The 15365-nt window shown below is 64.6% G+C and overlaps 2 protein-coding genes and 1 long non-coding RNA gene across 4 annotated transcripts; 1 reads left to right on the top strand and 2 right to left on the bottom strand.

Annotated features, from left to right (window-relative positions):
* Window positions 1–112: 112 nt before the first annotated feature.
* ATF6B (activating transcription factor 6 beta) lies at window positions 113–7415 on the bottom strand. The gene is made up of 16 exons (XM_077806960.1): window positions 7309–7415; window positions 6928–7004; window positions 6637–6718; window positions 6179–6270; window positions 5941–6082; window positions 5618–5794; window positions 5308–5495; window positions 4871–5056; window positions 3589–3680; window positions 3190–3354; window positions 3007–3114; window positions 2646–2733; window positions 2338–2408; window positions 2111–2222; window positions 1754–1838; window positions 113–1048 (listed from the first exon to the last, which is right to left on the bottom strand). The coding sequence occupies exons 1-16, from the start codon at window positions 7391–7393 to the stop codon at window positions 795–797; spliced, it is 2004 nt and encodes a 667-aa protein (XP_077663086.1). The 5' UTR covers window positions 7394–7415; the 3' UTR covers window positions 113–794.
* Window positions 7416–9059: 1644 nt separating this feature from the next.
* LOC144258845 (uncharacterized) lies at window positions 9060–12150 on the bottom strand. The gene is made up of 3 exons (XR_013344798.1): window positions 12011–12150; window positions 11684–11773; window positions 9060–9326 (listed from the first exon to the last, which is right to left on the bottom strand). It is a non-coding gene; the product is annotated as an uncharacterized LOC144258845 (long non-coding RNA).
* A 62-nt stretch (window positions 12151–12212) lies between these two features.
* Window positions 12213–14611, top strand: FKBPL (FKBP prolyl isomerase like). Of its 2 annotated transcripts, none has more exons than XM_077806963.1 (2): window positions 12213–12339; window positions 13480–14611. In XM_077806963.1, the coding sequence occupies exon 2, from the start codon at window positions 13566–13568 to the stop codon at window positions 14484–14486; it is 921 nt and encodes a 306-aa protein (XP_077663089.1). In that variant the 5' UTR covers window positions 12213–12339; window positions 13480–13565; the 3' UTR covers window positions 14487–14611. The 2 variants fall into 2 exon arrangements, with proteins under 2 accessions (XP_077663089.1, XP_077663088.1); XM_077806962.1 differs by lacking the exon at window positions 12213–12339 and adding an exon at window positions 12895–12968 and having other exon boundaries at window positions 13480–14610.
* The last annotated feature ends 754 nt before the right edge of the window (window positions 14612–15365 follow it).

The following is a 15365-nucleotide window of genomic DNA, read 5'->3' as shown; positions in this document are numbered from 1 at the left end:
ACGGCCCCCAGGCCCGAGCCCGGCCCCCATGGGGGGCCACTCTGCCCCCCCTGCCCAGACTGGGGGCCCCGCTGGGTTTGGGGTTCACCCCCCCAGGACAGGAGCCAGGCGGTTCACAGTCACCTCTCGCCTTTATTCATAGATGTAAAAAACGCCCCCGGGGCAGGATCCTGCTGGGGGGATCCAGAAAAGAGGGGGCCCTGTGTGAGGGAGGCACCCCAAAGGCAGGGGAGCCCCCCCAATCCCTTATCACAGCCCCCTCAGTCTATAAATATCCACAGAGGATGATAGTGCAGTACGGGGCAGGGGGGGCAGGATCACCCCCCCCATGGGAATGGGGAGCACAAGGGGGGGGTCGCCCCAAGGAAGGAGGGGTCCAAGCGCTGTCCCCCAGCCCATCTAGGCCAGAGGCGGGTCTCCCTCGGGGGCGGGGGGAGAGGGAAGTGCTGTCTCATGTGGGAGGGGTGGTCACTAAGGGGGCAGGGCTAGCCCTCACCCATGGGGGAAGGGGCAGTGCCTGAGGGGGCGGGGCTAGGCTCCTGGGGGAGGAGGGGTTCTCTGAAAGGGGGTGGGGTTAGTGCTGCTCAGGTGGGAGGAGCTATCCAGTAGCCACTTATGGGCGTGGCCATTGCCAAGGTCGCATATCGGGGGGGCAAGGCGAGCCCTAGGTGGGCACGGCTGTGACCAAGGGGCGTGGCTAACCCCAGGTGGGCGTGGCTAACCCCAGGTGGGCGTGGCCCTCGTGAGCGGCGTGGGTAGCCCCGGGTGGGCGTGGCTCCCGCAGATGGGCATGGCTAGCCCTCGCCCTGCTCCCCGAGGTAGAAGGTGCGGGGGCGCCGGGCGGAGGGCAGGGAGCGCGTGGGGCGCAGGGGGCCCCGGGCCGGGCGGGCCTGCACGGAGGGCGCCTGGGTGCGGTTGTCAGGCACTGGGGGGCGGAGCAGGGAGGGCGGCACCGTGGAGCTCTTGATGTGGATCACGCGCGTGTCCATCACCTCGCAGTCGATCTGCATCATCACCTCGAAGCCCCGTGACGCGTTGTACAGGCTCTCTGGGGAGAGAGGGGGGGTCAGCCCGGCGCCGGGACCCGGCTGGCTCTGGGGCGGGGCGGGTGACACGGGGACCCGGCCCCGGGACGCAGCTGTTTCTGGGGTGGGTGACACGGGGACCCCTCTCCTGGCACCGGGACGCGGCGGACTCTGGGGCGGGCTGGGTGACACGGGGACCCGGTTCTGGGACGCGGGTGGCTCTGGGGCCGGTGGGTGACACGGGGACCCGGTTCCGGGACGCGGCTGGCTCTGGGGCGGGCTGGGTGACACGGGGACCCGGTTCTGGGACGCGGGTGGCTCTGGGGCCGGTGGGTGACACGGGCACCCGGTTCCAGGACGCGGCAGACTCTGGGGCGGGCTGGGTGACACAGGGACCCGGTTCTGGGACGCGGCTGGCTCTGGGGCGGGGCGGGTGACACGGGGACCTGATTCCGGGACGCGGCTGGCTCTGGGGCCGGTGGGTGACACGGGGACCCGGTTCCAGAACGCGGCAGACTCTGGGGCGGGCTGGGTGACACAGGGACCCGGTTCCGGGACGCGGCTGGCTCTGGGGCGGGGCGGGTGACATGGGGACCTGGTTCCGGGACGCGGCTGGCTCTGGGGCCGGTGGGTGACACGGGGACCCCTCTCCTGGCACTGGGACGCGGCTGGCTCTGGGGTGGGGGCCGGTTATCATGGTTACGAAGCCCAGGGAGCCAGGACCGTACCATTCAGCGCCATGGCTGGCATCACCAGCGACATCTTGGGCCGGGTGGTTTTGTTGTGGCTGATGGCCGGGAGCAGGAGGTGATCCTGGGCCAGGAGACAGACAGACCAGAATGAGAGACAGACCAGCTGAGAGCACCCCCTGCTGCCCCCGTCCCGCTCCCTGCAGCATGGCCCCTAGCGCCGCCCTGGGGCAATGGGGCCAGCCCTGACTGCCCGGGGAGAGCCCCCTGCTGCTCCCCGCCCTGCTCCCTGCAGCCCAGCCCCTAGCGCCGCCCTGGGGCAATGGGGCCAGCCCTGACTGCCCGGGGAGAGCCCCCTGCTGCCCCCGCTGCCTGCGGCATGGCCCCCCAGCTCACCCTACGGAAGGAGACCACGTAGAACGTGTCCTCCCGCCGGTCGATGGCGTCCATGAAGTCGTGCTCCGTGCGGTCGGGGCGCTGATAGACCTGCAGCTGGCTCAGCGAGTCCCTGAAACCGGAGACGGGCGTCAGGGAACAGGGGCCTGTCCCTCCGAGGGGCGCCAGCCCCGATCCGGGCACAGGGCGGGGCCTGGCTGGCTCGGGGGGGATCTGGGGCCCCTTACCTCTCTGGGTGTTCAGGGGGGCTGGCTGGGACGTATCGCGACGGGCTGGGAGCCTTCCTCTGGGGTGACTCCTGTGGCCGAGATGGGAGAGGTCAGTGGGGGGCACCGGGGAACTCCTGCAACAGCCCAGCAAAGGCTGCCGTTTGGCACCCCCAGAGGATCCTGGGTAAAACCACCGAGGATTCTGGGTAACGCCCTGTGGCCCAGGCAGCTCCCAGCCCCCCCTCCCTGCAGTCCAGACATGGATGGACTTGGTCCCCCCCCAGTGGGTGGAGCCACCCTGGCTTGCCCCACCCCTCCAGCCTCACCTGATTGGCCCGTGGCTTGCGGGACTGCAGGGGCTTCCTGCGGTTGATCTGGTGCCGACGCACCCAGCCGCTGAGCTCGTCCGCCAGCCTGGGGGAAGAGCGGGAGGGGGAGGGTTAAAGTGGGACTCAGGGGGCTGTGCCCAGGGGGATTGTGGGATACTTTACCCACAACTCCTCACTGCAGCAGCTCTGCTACTGCCCATCCAGTGACAGTTTGCAGGGGCTTCTGGGAGAAGTTACCCACTACCCCTTACCCAGGCGGGCCCTGCCCATTGGCATACACTGGCAGCCCCAGGGGACTGTGGGATGCGTTGCACCCAGGCCCCGGGGGGCCCTTTCCCAGGGGCCGCGGGGCACCCACCGGAGCGACTCAGTGCGATTAAAGTGGCGGCAGTCGGACGCCAGAAACAGCTTGTCCAGGTCCCGCAGCATCAGGTCCTTCATGCCGGAGAGAGCGGCCGTGAGGTTCCTGGGGGAGCAGAGAGCAGCGTCACCGGGGGCCCTGGGGGGCTGCAGAGGTGGGGGGAGCCCCTGGCGCCCTTACCTGAACCTGGTCTTGCTCACGCTGGTGGGGGCCAGCTCCTCCCGCGGCTCCCCCGGCTCCTCCTTCGCCGGCTGCTCCACCACACCCAGCAGGTGCCGGCGGCTCTGCCTGGCCCCTGCCCCCTGGCTGGGCGGCACCGTCTCCACGGCCTTCTGCTCGCTGATGCTGGGGGAGGAGGGAGGGGTTAGACTAAGAGAGCAGCTCCCGGGGGATGCTGGGACACGTTACCCACAATCCCCTGCAGGAAGGAGTGTGATGGGGGGTAAGATGGCAGCTCCCGGGGGATGCTGGGACATGGTACCCACAATCCACTGCAGCCAGGCAGTGTGATCCAGGGGCTAAGAGGGCAGCTCCCGGGGGATGCTGGGACACGGTACCTACAATCCCCTGGGGCCTCACCTGACAGGCCCGAAGTTGAAGGCGATGAAGAGCAGCACGACCATGACGCAAACGACCTTCCGGTTCCCAGGGCTGAACTTCAGCTCCCTGCTCTGGAGACGGGGCAGGGGGGTGTCAGAATGGTACGGTCCGAGCGAAACCACCCTCCCACCAACTGCTGCCTCTCCCAGCCAAAGGCAGGACTCCCCCTCTAAACCAGGCAGCCCTGATGGTATGTCCCACCAACTTCCCACCCCATATCATTAGGGTACATCCCAGCCAGAGCGTCCCCCCTACAATGTATGTCCCACTGACTCCCCTCCCTGTAAATTACTATCATAAAGGAACAGCCTACCAGAAACAGACACCCCCCACACACTATAATGGAACCTCCCAGCATGAAACAACATTTTCCTGCCCCCCCACTTACTATCATAATAGAACAGCCCACCAAAAGTTTGGTGCCCCCCCACTCTAGGTGCTAATGGAACATTCCAATGGGATGGCCTAAACTCCCCGTTTAGGAGGAATATAATGGCACTTCCCAAAAGGTTCTCAATTCCCCCCCCAGATCATAATGGAGTCTCCCAGGAGACAAGGCTAATGGAATTCTCCAGAAAGCAATTTACCCCCCTCACACGGTGGAGCTAATGGAAAGTACCAGGAGACTTGGCAATCCCTGCCCCTCTCAGGGACCATAACACCCCCCCCCGCCCCACAGATGACAATGGAATGCCCCACAAGGGGGCTGCATTTCCTTTTGCTCCCTTCCCCTCCACATGGGCCGCAATGGAACATCCCAGCAACAGAAAATGTGAACAGTGCCCCCCCCACGCCCCGGGGAAAGGGATCACAATGGGACATCCCAGTAGAAAGCATCTACCATGATCACCCCTGAGGTGGGGGAAAAGGATTTAGAATGTACCATTATGAACTCTACATGGGGAACAGCACCTTCCTAGGATGTACCATTATGGTCCCTACATGGGGTTCTGCTTGCTATAAGATATACCACTATGAGGGGGGGGCCGCGCGCGGGGCTATATGGGATGTACCATCATGATCATTAAATGCAGGGGGGCACTTGCTGCTGAAATGTACCATTTGATGTCAGGAGGGAGACTGTGGCTGCAAGAATGTACCATTATGACATGGGGAGTTGGAATGTACCATTATGCTCCCTATGGGGGTCAGTTATTTCTGGGGGGGTACGCTTGGTGCTGGAATGTACCGTTGTGATCCACCGCGGCAGAGCGCAGCTCCTGCGGTGCCCTGCCCTGGCTCACCCACAGGGGGCGCTCACCTCGCCCAGGACGCAGTCCAGCCGGCGCCGCAGCATGGCGTTCTCCCGCCGCAGCCGCTCGTTCTCGGCCAGCGCCTCCCGCAGGCGGCACTCCAGCCCCTGCAGGTACTCCTTCTTCTTCCGGCGCGACTGGCAGGCCGACTCCCGGTTCTTGATCATCCGCTGCTGGCGCTTCAGCACCTTCACCTGGGGGCAGGGGCCGGCAGAAAAGGGGGGCTGCGGGTCAGGACTGAGGGGCATGGGGGGGGGGGTCTGGGCTAGCAGGGGCTGCGGGTCGGGAGTGAGGGGCACCGGCAGAGCTGGGGGAGCCCAGGACTGGGCTGGCAGGGGGTTGCAGGGCGGGAGTGTGGGGCACCAGCAGAGATGGGGTGGGCAAGGCTGGGCTAGCGGGGTCTGGGTTCAGGAGTGAGGGGCACCGGCCGCACTCTATCACTCACGTCAATCTCTGGGTTGCAGGGTCCGAGCTGGCTCGGGGCCGGAACGATGGTTTTGGCCTCGGGTTTGGGGGCGCTGGGGGGGAGCCTGGCCGGGGGGCCCTCCTTCCCCGGGGGCTGCAGCTTGAGGAGCCCTGAGAGCGGGAGGTGCAGGAGGTCGCTCTGGGAGATGACGACAGACGGTGCTGGGACTGCGGGGTGGGACGTCGGTCAGTGTCCAACACATGCACCAGCCCTCCCGTGCCCCAGCCCCGGGCCAGCCAATGCCTGCCCTGAGGTGCCCCCAAGAGAGGACCAGCCCCATGCCCTGTACCTGTGATGGCTGGCTTCAGGGGCTGGGGCTGGGCCCCCGGCACCGTCTGCAGTAGGATGGTGGGGCTGGGGGTGGCCGCGGGCTGCACCGGGACGGTGGCCACCACCACCGGCTTTGGCTGGATGGGCGGCTTCCGGCTCAGGATCGACTCAGCCTTGATGGGAGTCACTGGCTTCCCTGCAAGAGAGTGTGATGTACTTCCCCAGCGCCCCCCCGCAGAGCCAGCCCCTCGCCCCACTCCCCTCAGCACCCCCTGCTGGCCGGGCCTGGAGTTGCCAGAGCCCCTCCCACACAGCCAGACCCCACCCTCCAGGGCTGGTTACCTGGTGTTGTCTGTGTCTCCTGTGCTGGCAGAAGGCTGATCTGGATGGTGCCAGTTGGAGGGGCCAGGACGTCACCAAACATGCAGGGTGGGGTCGGGGGGTGCTCGGCTTTCACTCCCATCACATCGTCCGGGCTTGCGGCCTGTGGGGAGCCACAGCTCAGTGTGGGGGTCAGGTGGCACAGACAGAGCTGAGTGTGGGGGCTGGGGGCATCTCCCAGGCCAATGGGGGCACGTACCTGTCTTGGGAGGTCAGGGGTCATGGAGAGGATGGAGGAGTCTGAGCTGTGGGAGGAAGCGGGGGACACGGGTTCGGACTTCACCTGGAGGTCTGAACGGGGGAGAAGGAGGGGTTAGAAAATAGTCCTTCACAGATATCCCTCCACCCCCTATGTGCACCCGCCCCAGGGCAGTCGCATTGCACACAGATATCCCTCTGTCCCCTACATCCGCCCGCCCCAGGACAGTCGCATTGCACACAGATATCCCTCCGCCCCCTATGTGCACCCGCCCCAGGGCAGTCGCATTGCACACAGATATCCCTCCGTCCCCTACATCCGCCCGCCCCAGGACAGTCGCATTGCACACAGATATCCCTCCGCCCCCTATGTGCACCCGCCCCAGAACAGCCCCACTGCACACAGATATCCCCACACCTCATCATCTGTCCCAAATGCTGGGGGGAGGGTGGGCTCACCCGGGAAGAGGCAGGTTGGCATCTGGTCCCACGGCGGCTCTGGGGGGCTGGCGTTCATGCCCAGGTCGAAACCATCATCAAACTGCAGGAGGAAGGGGGAAGCTCGGGGTGAAGTGGGGGTCACCTGTGTACCTCCCCCAGGGTCTAGTCCAGCAGCCCCCAGTGTACAGAGGGCCCTGATCTGAGGGGAGCTGGGGCCCTGCTGCCCGGGGGATGGGTAGTGGGGGTGCTATGGAGCAGGTGGGTCTCTGGGGGCACCCCCAGGCAGAGCAGGGTGAGGGAAGGGCTCACCAATGCACTGGGCTCCAGGCAGGGGAAGAGGGCGGTGGGCTCCTCCCCATCATCCAGGCAGCTGTAAAGAGCCGCATCTGGGGGCACGAAGCAAAGAGGGCAGTCAATCCCCATTCTCCAGGCCCCCCTCCCAGGCGCCCAGCCCCTCCCACTCCCCCAGGCCCCGCCCCCACCGGCACCCAGCCCCTCCCACTCCCCCAGGCCCCGCCCCCTCCGGCACCCAGCCCCTCCCACTCCCCCAGGCCCCGCCCCCTCCGGCACCCAGCCCCTCCCACCTGCAGCCTCCTCCCCGCCCTGCGCACCACCAAGCGCCTGCCAGTCAGACCCCCTGGCCCAGCCCCGCCCCGCCGCTGCTCAGGCCCCTCCCACAGCCCCGCCCACCCCAGTCCTCGCTGCTCAGCAGGTTGTCGGCCAGGAACCGGCCCGAGTCCCGGAGCAGCAGCAGCTCCGGGGCCAGCGCCGCCATCTTCCCCCGGCCCCGCCCCCTCCGGCTGTCATGACAACCGCCCACCCAATCGCAGCGTCGAGCCAGCCCGCTCCAGCCAATCACCACGCGCGGGAGGCGGGGCCCGGAAGAGATCAGCCAACGGGGAAGCGACTTCCGCTCCGGTCTTCGGGAATGGGCGTGGCCGTGGCAGCATGGCGAGAGCGGCGCACGCGCGAAATGGCGAGACGGGGGCGGGGCGCAGCACGGCGCATGCTCATAGGGCGGGAGCCTCTCACTGCGCCTGCCTGAGCTGGCGGAGCCTGAGACGCGTCTGCGGGAGTTTGGAGACAGCGCTGCGCCTGCGCGAGGTGGGCTGGGCAAGCGGTGCGTGACCAGAACTCCAAAGGGCGCAGGGGGTACGGCGCATGCGTAGCCGTGAGACACACGCACACACAGACCCCTCCCCGCTCCCCCCGCCATGTCCCTGCTACGCGTGCGCTACGGCGCACTACCTGCTGGGACGTGTAGTTCCGGCCCCCCCAAAGGGGCAGTAGCGCCTCATGCCGCAGGCCATGTCCACAGGGAGTGACCCCGCCCCCAGCCTCGTTCCCGTCTGCCCAGCCCAGAGCCGGTGCGGGAGATCACAGCCTGCTGTGATGTCATCAACATCCCCTAGGATGACATCACCCCTCCCTCTGTGACATCACAGTATGCCAACAGCACAAGTGATGATGTCATAAGGCTGCATGACCTCATCAGCTCACCCCTAAAAGGGAGAGGCCCCTGCCCCATTCCCCGCCCCCTGAGCCCCCCAGTCCCTGCCCTGGGACTGGATGGGAGCTGGCGCCCCCTAGAGGGGGGAGGCCCCTACTCCATTCCCCGCCCCCTGAGCCCCCCGTCCCTGCCCTGGGACTGGATGGGAGCCGGCACCCCCTAGAGGGGACAGGCCCCTGCCCCATTCCCCGCCCCCTGAGCCCCCCAGTCCCTGCCCTGGGGCTGGATGGGAGCCGGCACCCCCTAGAGGGGACAGGCCCCTGCCCCATTCCCCGCCCCCTGAGCCCCCCAGTCCCTGCCCTGGGGCTGGATGGGAGCCGGCGCCCCCTAGAGGGGACAGGCCCCTGCCCCATTCCCCGCCCCCTGAGCCCCCCAGTCCCTGCCCTGGGGCTGGATGGGAGCCGGCACCCCCAGAGGGGGGAGGCCCCTGCCCCATTCCCCGCCCGCTGAGCCCCCCGTCCCTGCCCTGGGGCTGGATGGGAGCCGGCACCCCCTAGAGGGGGGAGGCCCCTGCCCCATTCCCTGCCCCCTGAGCCCCCCAGTCCCTGCCCTGGGGCTGGATGGGAGCCGGCACCCCCTAGAGGGGGGAGGCCCCTACTCCATTCCCCGCCCCCTGAGCCCCCCAGTCCCTGCCCTGGGGCCAGGGGGAGCCAGCGCCCCCTAGAGGGGACAGGCCCCTGCCCCTGCCCCATTCCCCGCCCGCTGAGCCCCCCATCCCTGCCCTGGGACTGGATGGGAGCCGGCACCCCCTAGAGGGGGGAGGCCCCTGCTCCAGTCCCCGCCCGCTGAGCCCCCCAGTCCCTGCCCTGGGGCTGGATGGGAGCCAGCGCCCCCTAGAGGGGACAGGCCCCTGCCCCATTCCTCCCCCCTCCCCCCCCTCAGCCAGCCAGTCCCCCAGCAGCTCCAATCTACCAAGAACCCCTCACATGGCTCCTTTGCACAGTGGCCTCCAAAACCTCTTTATTCTGAATTCCTTTTTGGGGTACAGTGGGGGGGGGTCAGTGTCTCGGGTCCATCCGCTGCCCATGACCCTGGGAGTTGCCAGATGAACCGTCATTCGCCGCTCGTCAACCCCACCGTTAGCCTCAGGAGGGCCGCCCTGGTGCCCCCCGTTCTGCTGGGACCAGGGGAGTACGCCCCGGGGGGACAGAGTCCAATGGAGCCACCACTGGCCGGCGAGTTACATCTTTCTTGTCACCTACAGGGGGAAGAAAGAAGGGTGCCTGGGGAGTTACTTGGGGTGTTAACAAGCACTCCCAAATGTTAGGATATAGATATTCAGGCCTGTTTGTAAAGGCCTGTACCCTAAGAATTTAGGTGTATTCTTATCACTTGGCTAGTTCTAGAGGTATAAAAGAAAGAATCAAAATCACTGTCTGCCGGTGTCAGGGCCTTCTCTCCCTGTGACAGTCTGAGGCCCTGTGCTTAGGCTAAGGCCTTTGGCTAAGCAGCAGAGGCAGCCATAAGCTGGGAAGCAACTGGTCACCTCCTCACATCCCAAACTAGTCCCATTGAAAGAAGGTGCTATTGGGCTGTTAGGATAAAATCCTGTCCTGATAATGCCTGTCGCCTCCAGAGAAAGGGAAGCGCCTAGAAAATGTACAAGGAAACTTAGTTTGATAGCATCCTGTCTGGCAAGAACTCACTTATCAATAGCTGGGATGTGAAATCCTCACTTCTGTATTGTTTTGTCATTATAGTTCCCACTTTGCTATTGTTTGTCTGTATAATCTCTGTCTGGTTCTGTGATTGTTCCTGTCTGCTGTATAATTAACTTTGCTGGGTGTAAACTAATTAAGGTGGTGGGATATAATTGGTTACATAATCATGTTACAATATGTTGGGATTGGTTAGTTAAATTTCAGGAAAATGATTAGTGAAGGTATAGCTAAGCAGAACTCAAGTTTTACTATATAGTCTGCAGTCAATCAGGAAGTGTGTGGGAGAAATGGGAACAGGGAATGGGAGTGGGGAAATTGGAATCATGTTTGGCTAAGGGCAGGAATGGGAACAGGGACACAGGTGTAAGGCTCTGTGGTGTCAGAGCTGGGAAGGGGGACACTAAGGAAGGAAACTGGAATCATGCTTGCTGGAAGTTCACCCAATAAACATCGAATTGTTTGCACCTTTGGACTTCGGGTATTGTTGTTCTCTGTTCATGCGAGAAGAACCAGGGAAGTAAGTGGGTGAAGGAATAAACCCCCCAACAAAATCCACTGTATTTCCATGCTGTCTCCAAACATTGTCCCTGACAGTCTCCCAGTGGGATGTGCTCCCCCATTATATTGGGGGGGGGCAGAAATCACAGATATATTGTGGGGTGTGCTAGGAGGTAGCATCCTGAAGCAGTGAAAGTTTTGGGGTGCTTGCAAAGAGCAGAACAGAGGAGTTTCAGGGTGGTAGAACAGAGGTGATTTCCAGATATGGCAGGATATGAAGAACCGATTAGAGACACCTAGAGGGATTGCATTTTGCAAAGATGTGGAGTGATTTTGGGGTGCAGAATTGGGAACCCCAGAGATTAGGAGGCATTTTGTGGTGCAGGGAAATCAAGAATCATGGTAGACAAGAACGGGGAACCCCAATAAAGATCTGGATGGTGTAGGTCAGTTTGAGGGTTCAGAACAAGGGGCTCCCTCAAATTAAAGGAAGATTTGGGGGTACATAATAGATGCAGAACAGGCCAGTGGGCCCCAGAAAGATGTTAAAGGATTCTGGGGTACAGGTTCTGTTTTGAGGTGCAGAAGAGAGAGAATCTCTACAAAGAGACCGGAAATTTTGGGAGGTAGAACCAGGAAGACCCTTTATGAATATGGAGAATTTTGGAGGTTCAGAAAAGGGGAATCTCTGCCCACAGATAGGAGAGTTTGAGGAGGGCAAAACCAGTGCCTTTGGGGGTGCAGATCAAAGGGGCCCCTCACAAAATCAGGGAAGGACTGGGGGACAAAATGGGTGAAAATTGGGGTGCAGGACAATGGGAAGGCCAAATTAGGGGTACAGAACAGGTACATTTTGAAAGGGCAGATCAGGGCGTTTTGGGGGTGAGTTGTAAGGAGGTGGGGGAGTTTGGGATGTGAACTCAGGGTCCAGCCAGTGGGGTGCTCTCTTGTTTAGAGGTGGCTACATGAAGGGGTACCCTGTGGGTGTATTATGGGTGAATTTGGGGTGCTGGAAAAAGGGGTACCTACTAGGTATACAGGGGAAATTTGTGGGGTGCAGCATTAGAAATTAACCTGTGGGGACAATGGGGGAGTTTGGGGTGCTGATAAAGGTGTGATCCAGTGAGGGAATTCAGGGGCATGAACTGGGGACCCCAAGAGCTGAGATGTAGCAATAAGGAGGCATGAGAGTTTTGGGGTACAGGAGTAGAGGGGCAGCTTCCTGGGGACCGAGGAGGGTAATTTAGGGTGCAGAATTGGGGATCCTTTGAGGGCAGCCTGGGAAACTTTGGGGTGCAGTTCACAGGGCTGGGGCACCCCACAGGGACTCAGATTGCTTCCAGGGGGGCTGCATAGGGACAGGGGGCCCACCAGCAAAGAAAGGGGGTGCACTTACCTAGGTCCCTGAGCCGCTTGGGGGGCAGGGGCGTCCCAGAGTCCTCCCGGCGCAGAGCCGAGGCAATTTGCCGCCCCACATAGCGGCAAGCTGCTAGGAGAGAGATGGGGGCCCACTGAGAGGTGATCTGGGGGCACCATGCACCCCCTTCTTCCATCCCCACCCTGCCCCCCGGATCCCCTCTCACCAGCACCCTGCCGCCCCCAGGATTAGCCCCCCACGTGCCCTCCTTCTCCCTGAGGTCCCCCCTTCCCAGCACCCCACGGCTTTCCCCCTCTGTCCCGGGGCCCCCAGGACTCCCTCCCCCAGGACTCCCCCCCAACTCACCCCCAATGACCAGTCACACCATGCCGGACCCAGCTGGCCGCTGACGTAAGCGGGAATGAAATAAAGCCGGAGGGGGGCGGGGTGGAGGGAGAGCAGGGGATTCTGGGAAATGTAGTCTTCAACCCCCCTACTCCCCGGACGCCTGGGTTCATAACCCCCCCGCCCCCGCGCGCGGTCTGGATCAAGGGGTGAAATAATGAACACTTAACCCTGTCTCTCCCGGATGCGTGGGTTCGCACCCCTCCTCCACCCTGAATTAGGGGGTACAGAGCCCCCCCCAAAAAACTCCATCTTCCCCGGATGCCTGGGTTCATACTCCTGAATTAGGGGTATGGTCTCCCCTCCCTGAACCACATCTTGCCCTGGCCCCGGGGGGGGTTCCCACTCCTGCTTCCCCTCCCCCTGGTCCTGCGGAGCCCCCCCAACCCCTGCACCCCAGGACCCACCCTCCCTGTCCCCCCCATTCCTGCCCACCCCCACCCCCGAATCCCACACCCTCTGCCCCATTCCCCTCAACAGCCCCTTCCACCCACCACCCCCCCATGCACCCCTTTTGCCCCCCTCAATCTTGGGGTTCCCCCCAGCTCTCCCCAGCTGCGGCCCAGAGCCCCCCACGCGTGAGGTCGGCCCCCAGCAGCCATCTTGTGCAACCAACCCCAGCGCCAGGGGTGGGGGGACTGGGGGGGAGACCCCCCCAGTCCCCCCAATTGTGTGCTGCTTGTTAACACACTGATGGAGCAGGGGGTCCCAGCCCCCCCCTCTTCCTTGTGGGGGGCAGGGGGGCCTGGGCCTGGCCCCTCCCCACACGCCTCGGCCTGGCTAATCGAGGCAGGCTGCGGCCTAGTGGGGCCGCCCTCAGGAAGTGATGCAAAGAGAAGGGGGGGCAGCGGGGGGGGAGGCCGGACAAGCGGGGCCAGAGCACAGCTGGATCCCCCCCAGTCTGTGCCCCCCGCCCGGGGTGAGGGGGGTCCAAGGGGGCACAGCTGGAGGGGGAGGAGCAAGGGAGCAGGGCAGAGACAGGCAGCACAGCCCAGAGCAGGAGGGAGCCAGGACGCCTGGGTTCTCTGTGTGGGGGCTGGGAGCCAGGATGCCTGGGTTTTCTGGCGGGGGGGCGAGCAGATGGGGGGGCTTGGAGCCAGGTCTCCTGGGTTCTTGGGGGGGGTGTCTAGCAGTTTCTGGGGAGGGGGGGGGGCTAGGAACCAGGACTCCTGGGTTCGAGGAGGGGGGCTCTAGCAGCTTAGTGGGGGGCTGGGAGCCAGGATGCCTGGGTTCTCGGGGCGGGGGGGTCTAGCGGTTTACTCAGGGGACTAGGAACCAGGACTCCTGGGTTCTCTGTGGGGGGTCTAGCAGCATGGGGGGAGGGAGGGGGAGCCAGGACACCTGGTTTCTCTGCGTAGGGAGGAGGGTGAGCCTGGAGCCAAGACTCTTGGGATCTTTCTGACCCATTCCCCCTGCCCCCTGGTTCACAGGAGCTGCCCATCTCTGAACCCCCCCAGGCTTCACCTCTGGGGGGTGCCGTGCCAGAGCCCCCCACTCCCCACTTGGCCGGGGGCAGATGGAGGCCACGGCAGTGGCCAATGGGAAGGCGGAGGGCGGCGGAGCAGCGAATGGGATGAGCGGTGCTGGCAGAGGTGCTGAGCCTTGGGGCGCGGGGCCAGAAGAGGACCAGAGAGAGAACCTGGAGGTGCCCAATCAGCCGGCAGACGCCTGGGTGGCGCCGGACGGTGCCTTCACCAAGCGGGTTCTGCGGCCGGGCGCGGGGCTGGACAAGCCGACGCTGGGCGCCCTGTGCCAGGTCTTCCTGGAGGCACCGCCGGGGGCGCCCCTGGGGTACCCCACCAACCGCTGGGCCCAGCTGGAGCTGGGTGAGGGGGACGGCGCCTGGGACGGCCTGGTGGACGCCTGCCTGGAGACCATGGTGCCGGGGGAGCGGGCCGAGCTGTGGGCCCCGGGCAGGGCCGTCCTGGGGCTGCACCTGGCCTCCTTCGCCCCGGTCCCGGAGCCCTGGCAGCTGGACCCGGCGGAGAAGTGGGCGCTGGCCCTGCGGCACAAGGAGCGCGGCTCGGAGCTCTACCGGGCCGGCGAGGTGGGGGCGGCCGCCCGGCGCTATGCCCGGGCCCTGCAGCTGGCCATGGCTGCCGGCCCGGCCCCCCCGGCCCCGGAGCACGCCCGCCTGCGGGCCGACCTGCACGCCAACCTGGCCGCCTGCCAGCTGCGGCTCGCCCAGCCGGCCCACGCCGCCCGCAACTGCACCAAGGCGCTGACGCTGCGGCCCCAACACACCAAGGCCCGGTACCGCCGCGGCCTGGCCCGCGCCGCCATGAACGACCTGGAGGGGGCGGGCGAGGACTTCCGGGCAGTGCTGGCGGCCCAGCCGGGGAACACGGCCGCGCGCAGGGAGCTGGAGAGGGTGGGGCAGCGGGCGCGGGAGCGGGACGCCCGCCTGGCCCGGGCCATGAGCAAGCTCTTCTCCTGAGTGCGGCGGGGACAGAGCCCGGACCCTGCGCCTGGGGTGGGGCAGGGGGCCCTTCCGGCCTGGGGGGCGCCGGCTCCCATCCAGCCCCAGGGCGGGGACTGGCTGGCTCAGGGGGGCGGGGACTGGGACACGGGGCCCCAGTAATTCGTCAGAGTCGAGAATAAAATTTATTTCTTAAAATACAAAGAAATCGTTTGCTGTTGAAACAAGAAAATCATTAAGTTGGGAGCAGGTCAAAGGTCGGGGTCCGGCCGTTCCGGTTGGCAGAGTTCAAAGGTCAGCCCCCAGCTGAGTGGACGGCAGGGTGTGGTGGGGTCAGGGGGCAGCCCACTGGGGTGAGAGGTCACCAGGCATTGAGGCCTTTTCCTGCTTTACTCAGACCCCCTGGTTCGGCCCAGTCCTGGGCTCACGGGCCACAGGTCAAAGGTCAGAGGTCACAGCCGTTAGCTGGGCTCACAGGCGTCAGCCCAGCCCATTAGCCGAGCCTCTGCCTGCAGGGTTAGGGTCAGAGGTCAGAGGTCACACATGGCAGCTTTGGCCTGTTCCCTTTGCTTGCACCCAGGTCAGGTCAAAGGCCTGAGGTCGCAGGTGCCACTTCGGGTCAAAGGTCATAGGTCGGGTGTTGGCCAATCCCCAGTGGGCTGGGTCAAAGATCAAGCATGAATGGAACCAAAGAAAGGCGGCGCTTGTCAGGTCAAAGGTCACGGGAAGTGGCCAGCCCCATTGGTGCCGCTCAGGCCGCCAGGTCGAAGGTCAGAGGTCAGAGGTCATGGACACTGGCTGACACTCCAACTTCAGCTCCGTGGGAAGGTCACAGAGGGCAGAGGCCACGGAGGGAGGCGGGCAGGGCTCCCCATGCACCCCCCAGCCGCTGCCCCG

Source organism: Eretmochelys imbricata, unplaced genomic scaffold, assembly GCF_965152235.1.
Source record: "Eretmochelys imbricata isolate rEreImb1 unplaced genomic scaffold, rEreImb1.hap1 Scaffold_41, whole genome shotgun sequence".
Lineage (NCBI taxonomy): Eukaryota > Metazoa > Chordata > Testudines > Cheloniidae > Eretmochelys > Eretmochelys imbricata.
Note: the sequence above shows the minus strand (reverse complement) of the source record. Positions and strands in the feature narration are given on the sequence as shown.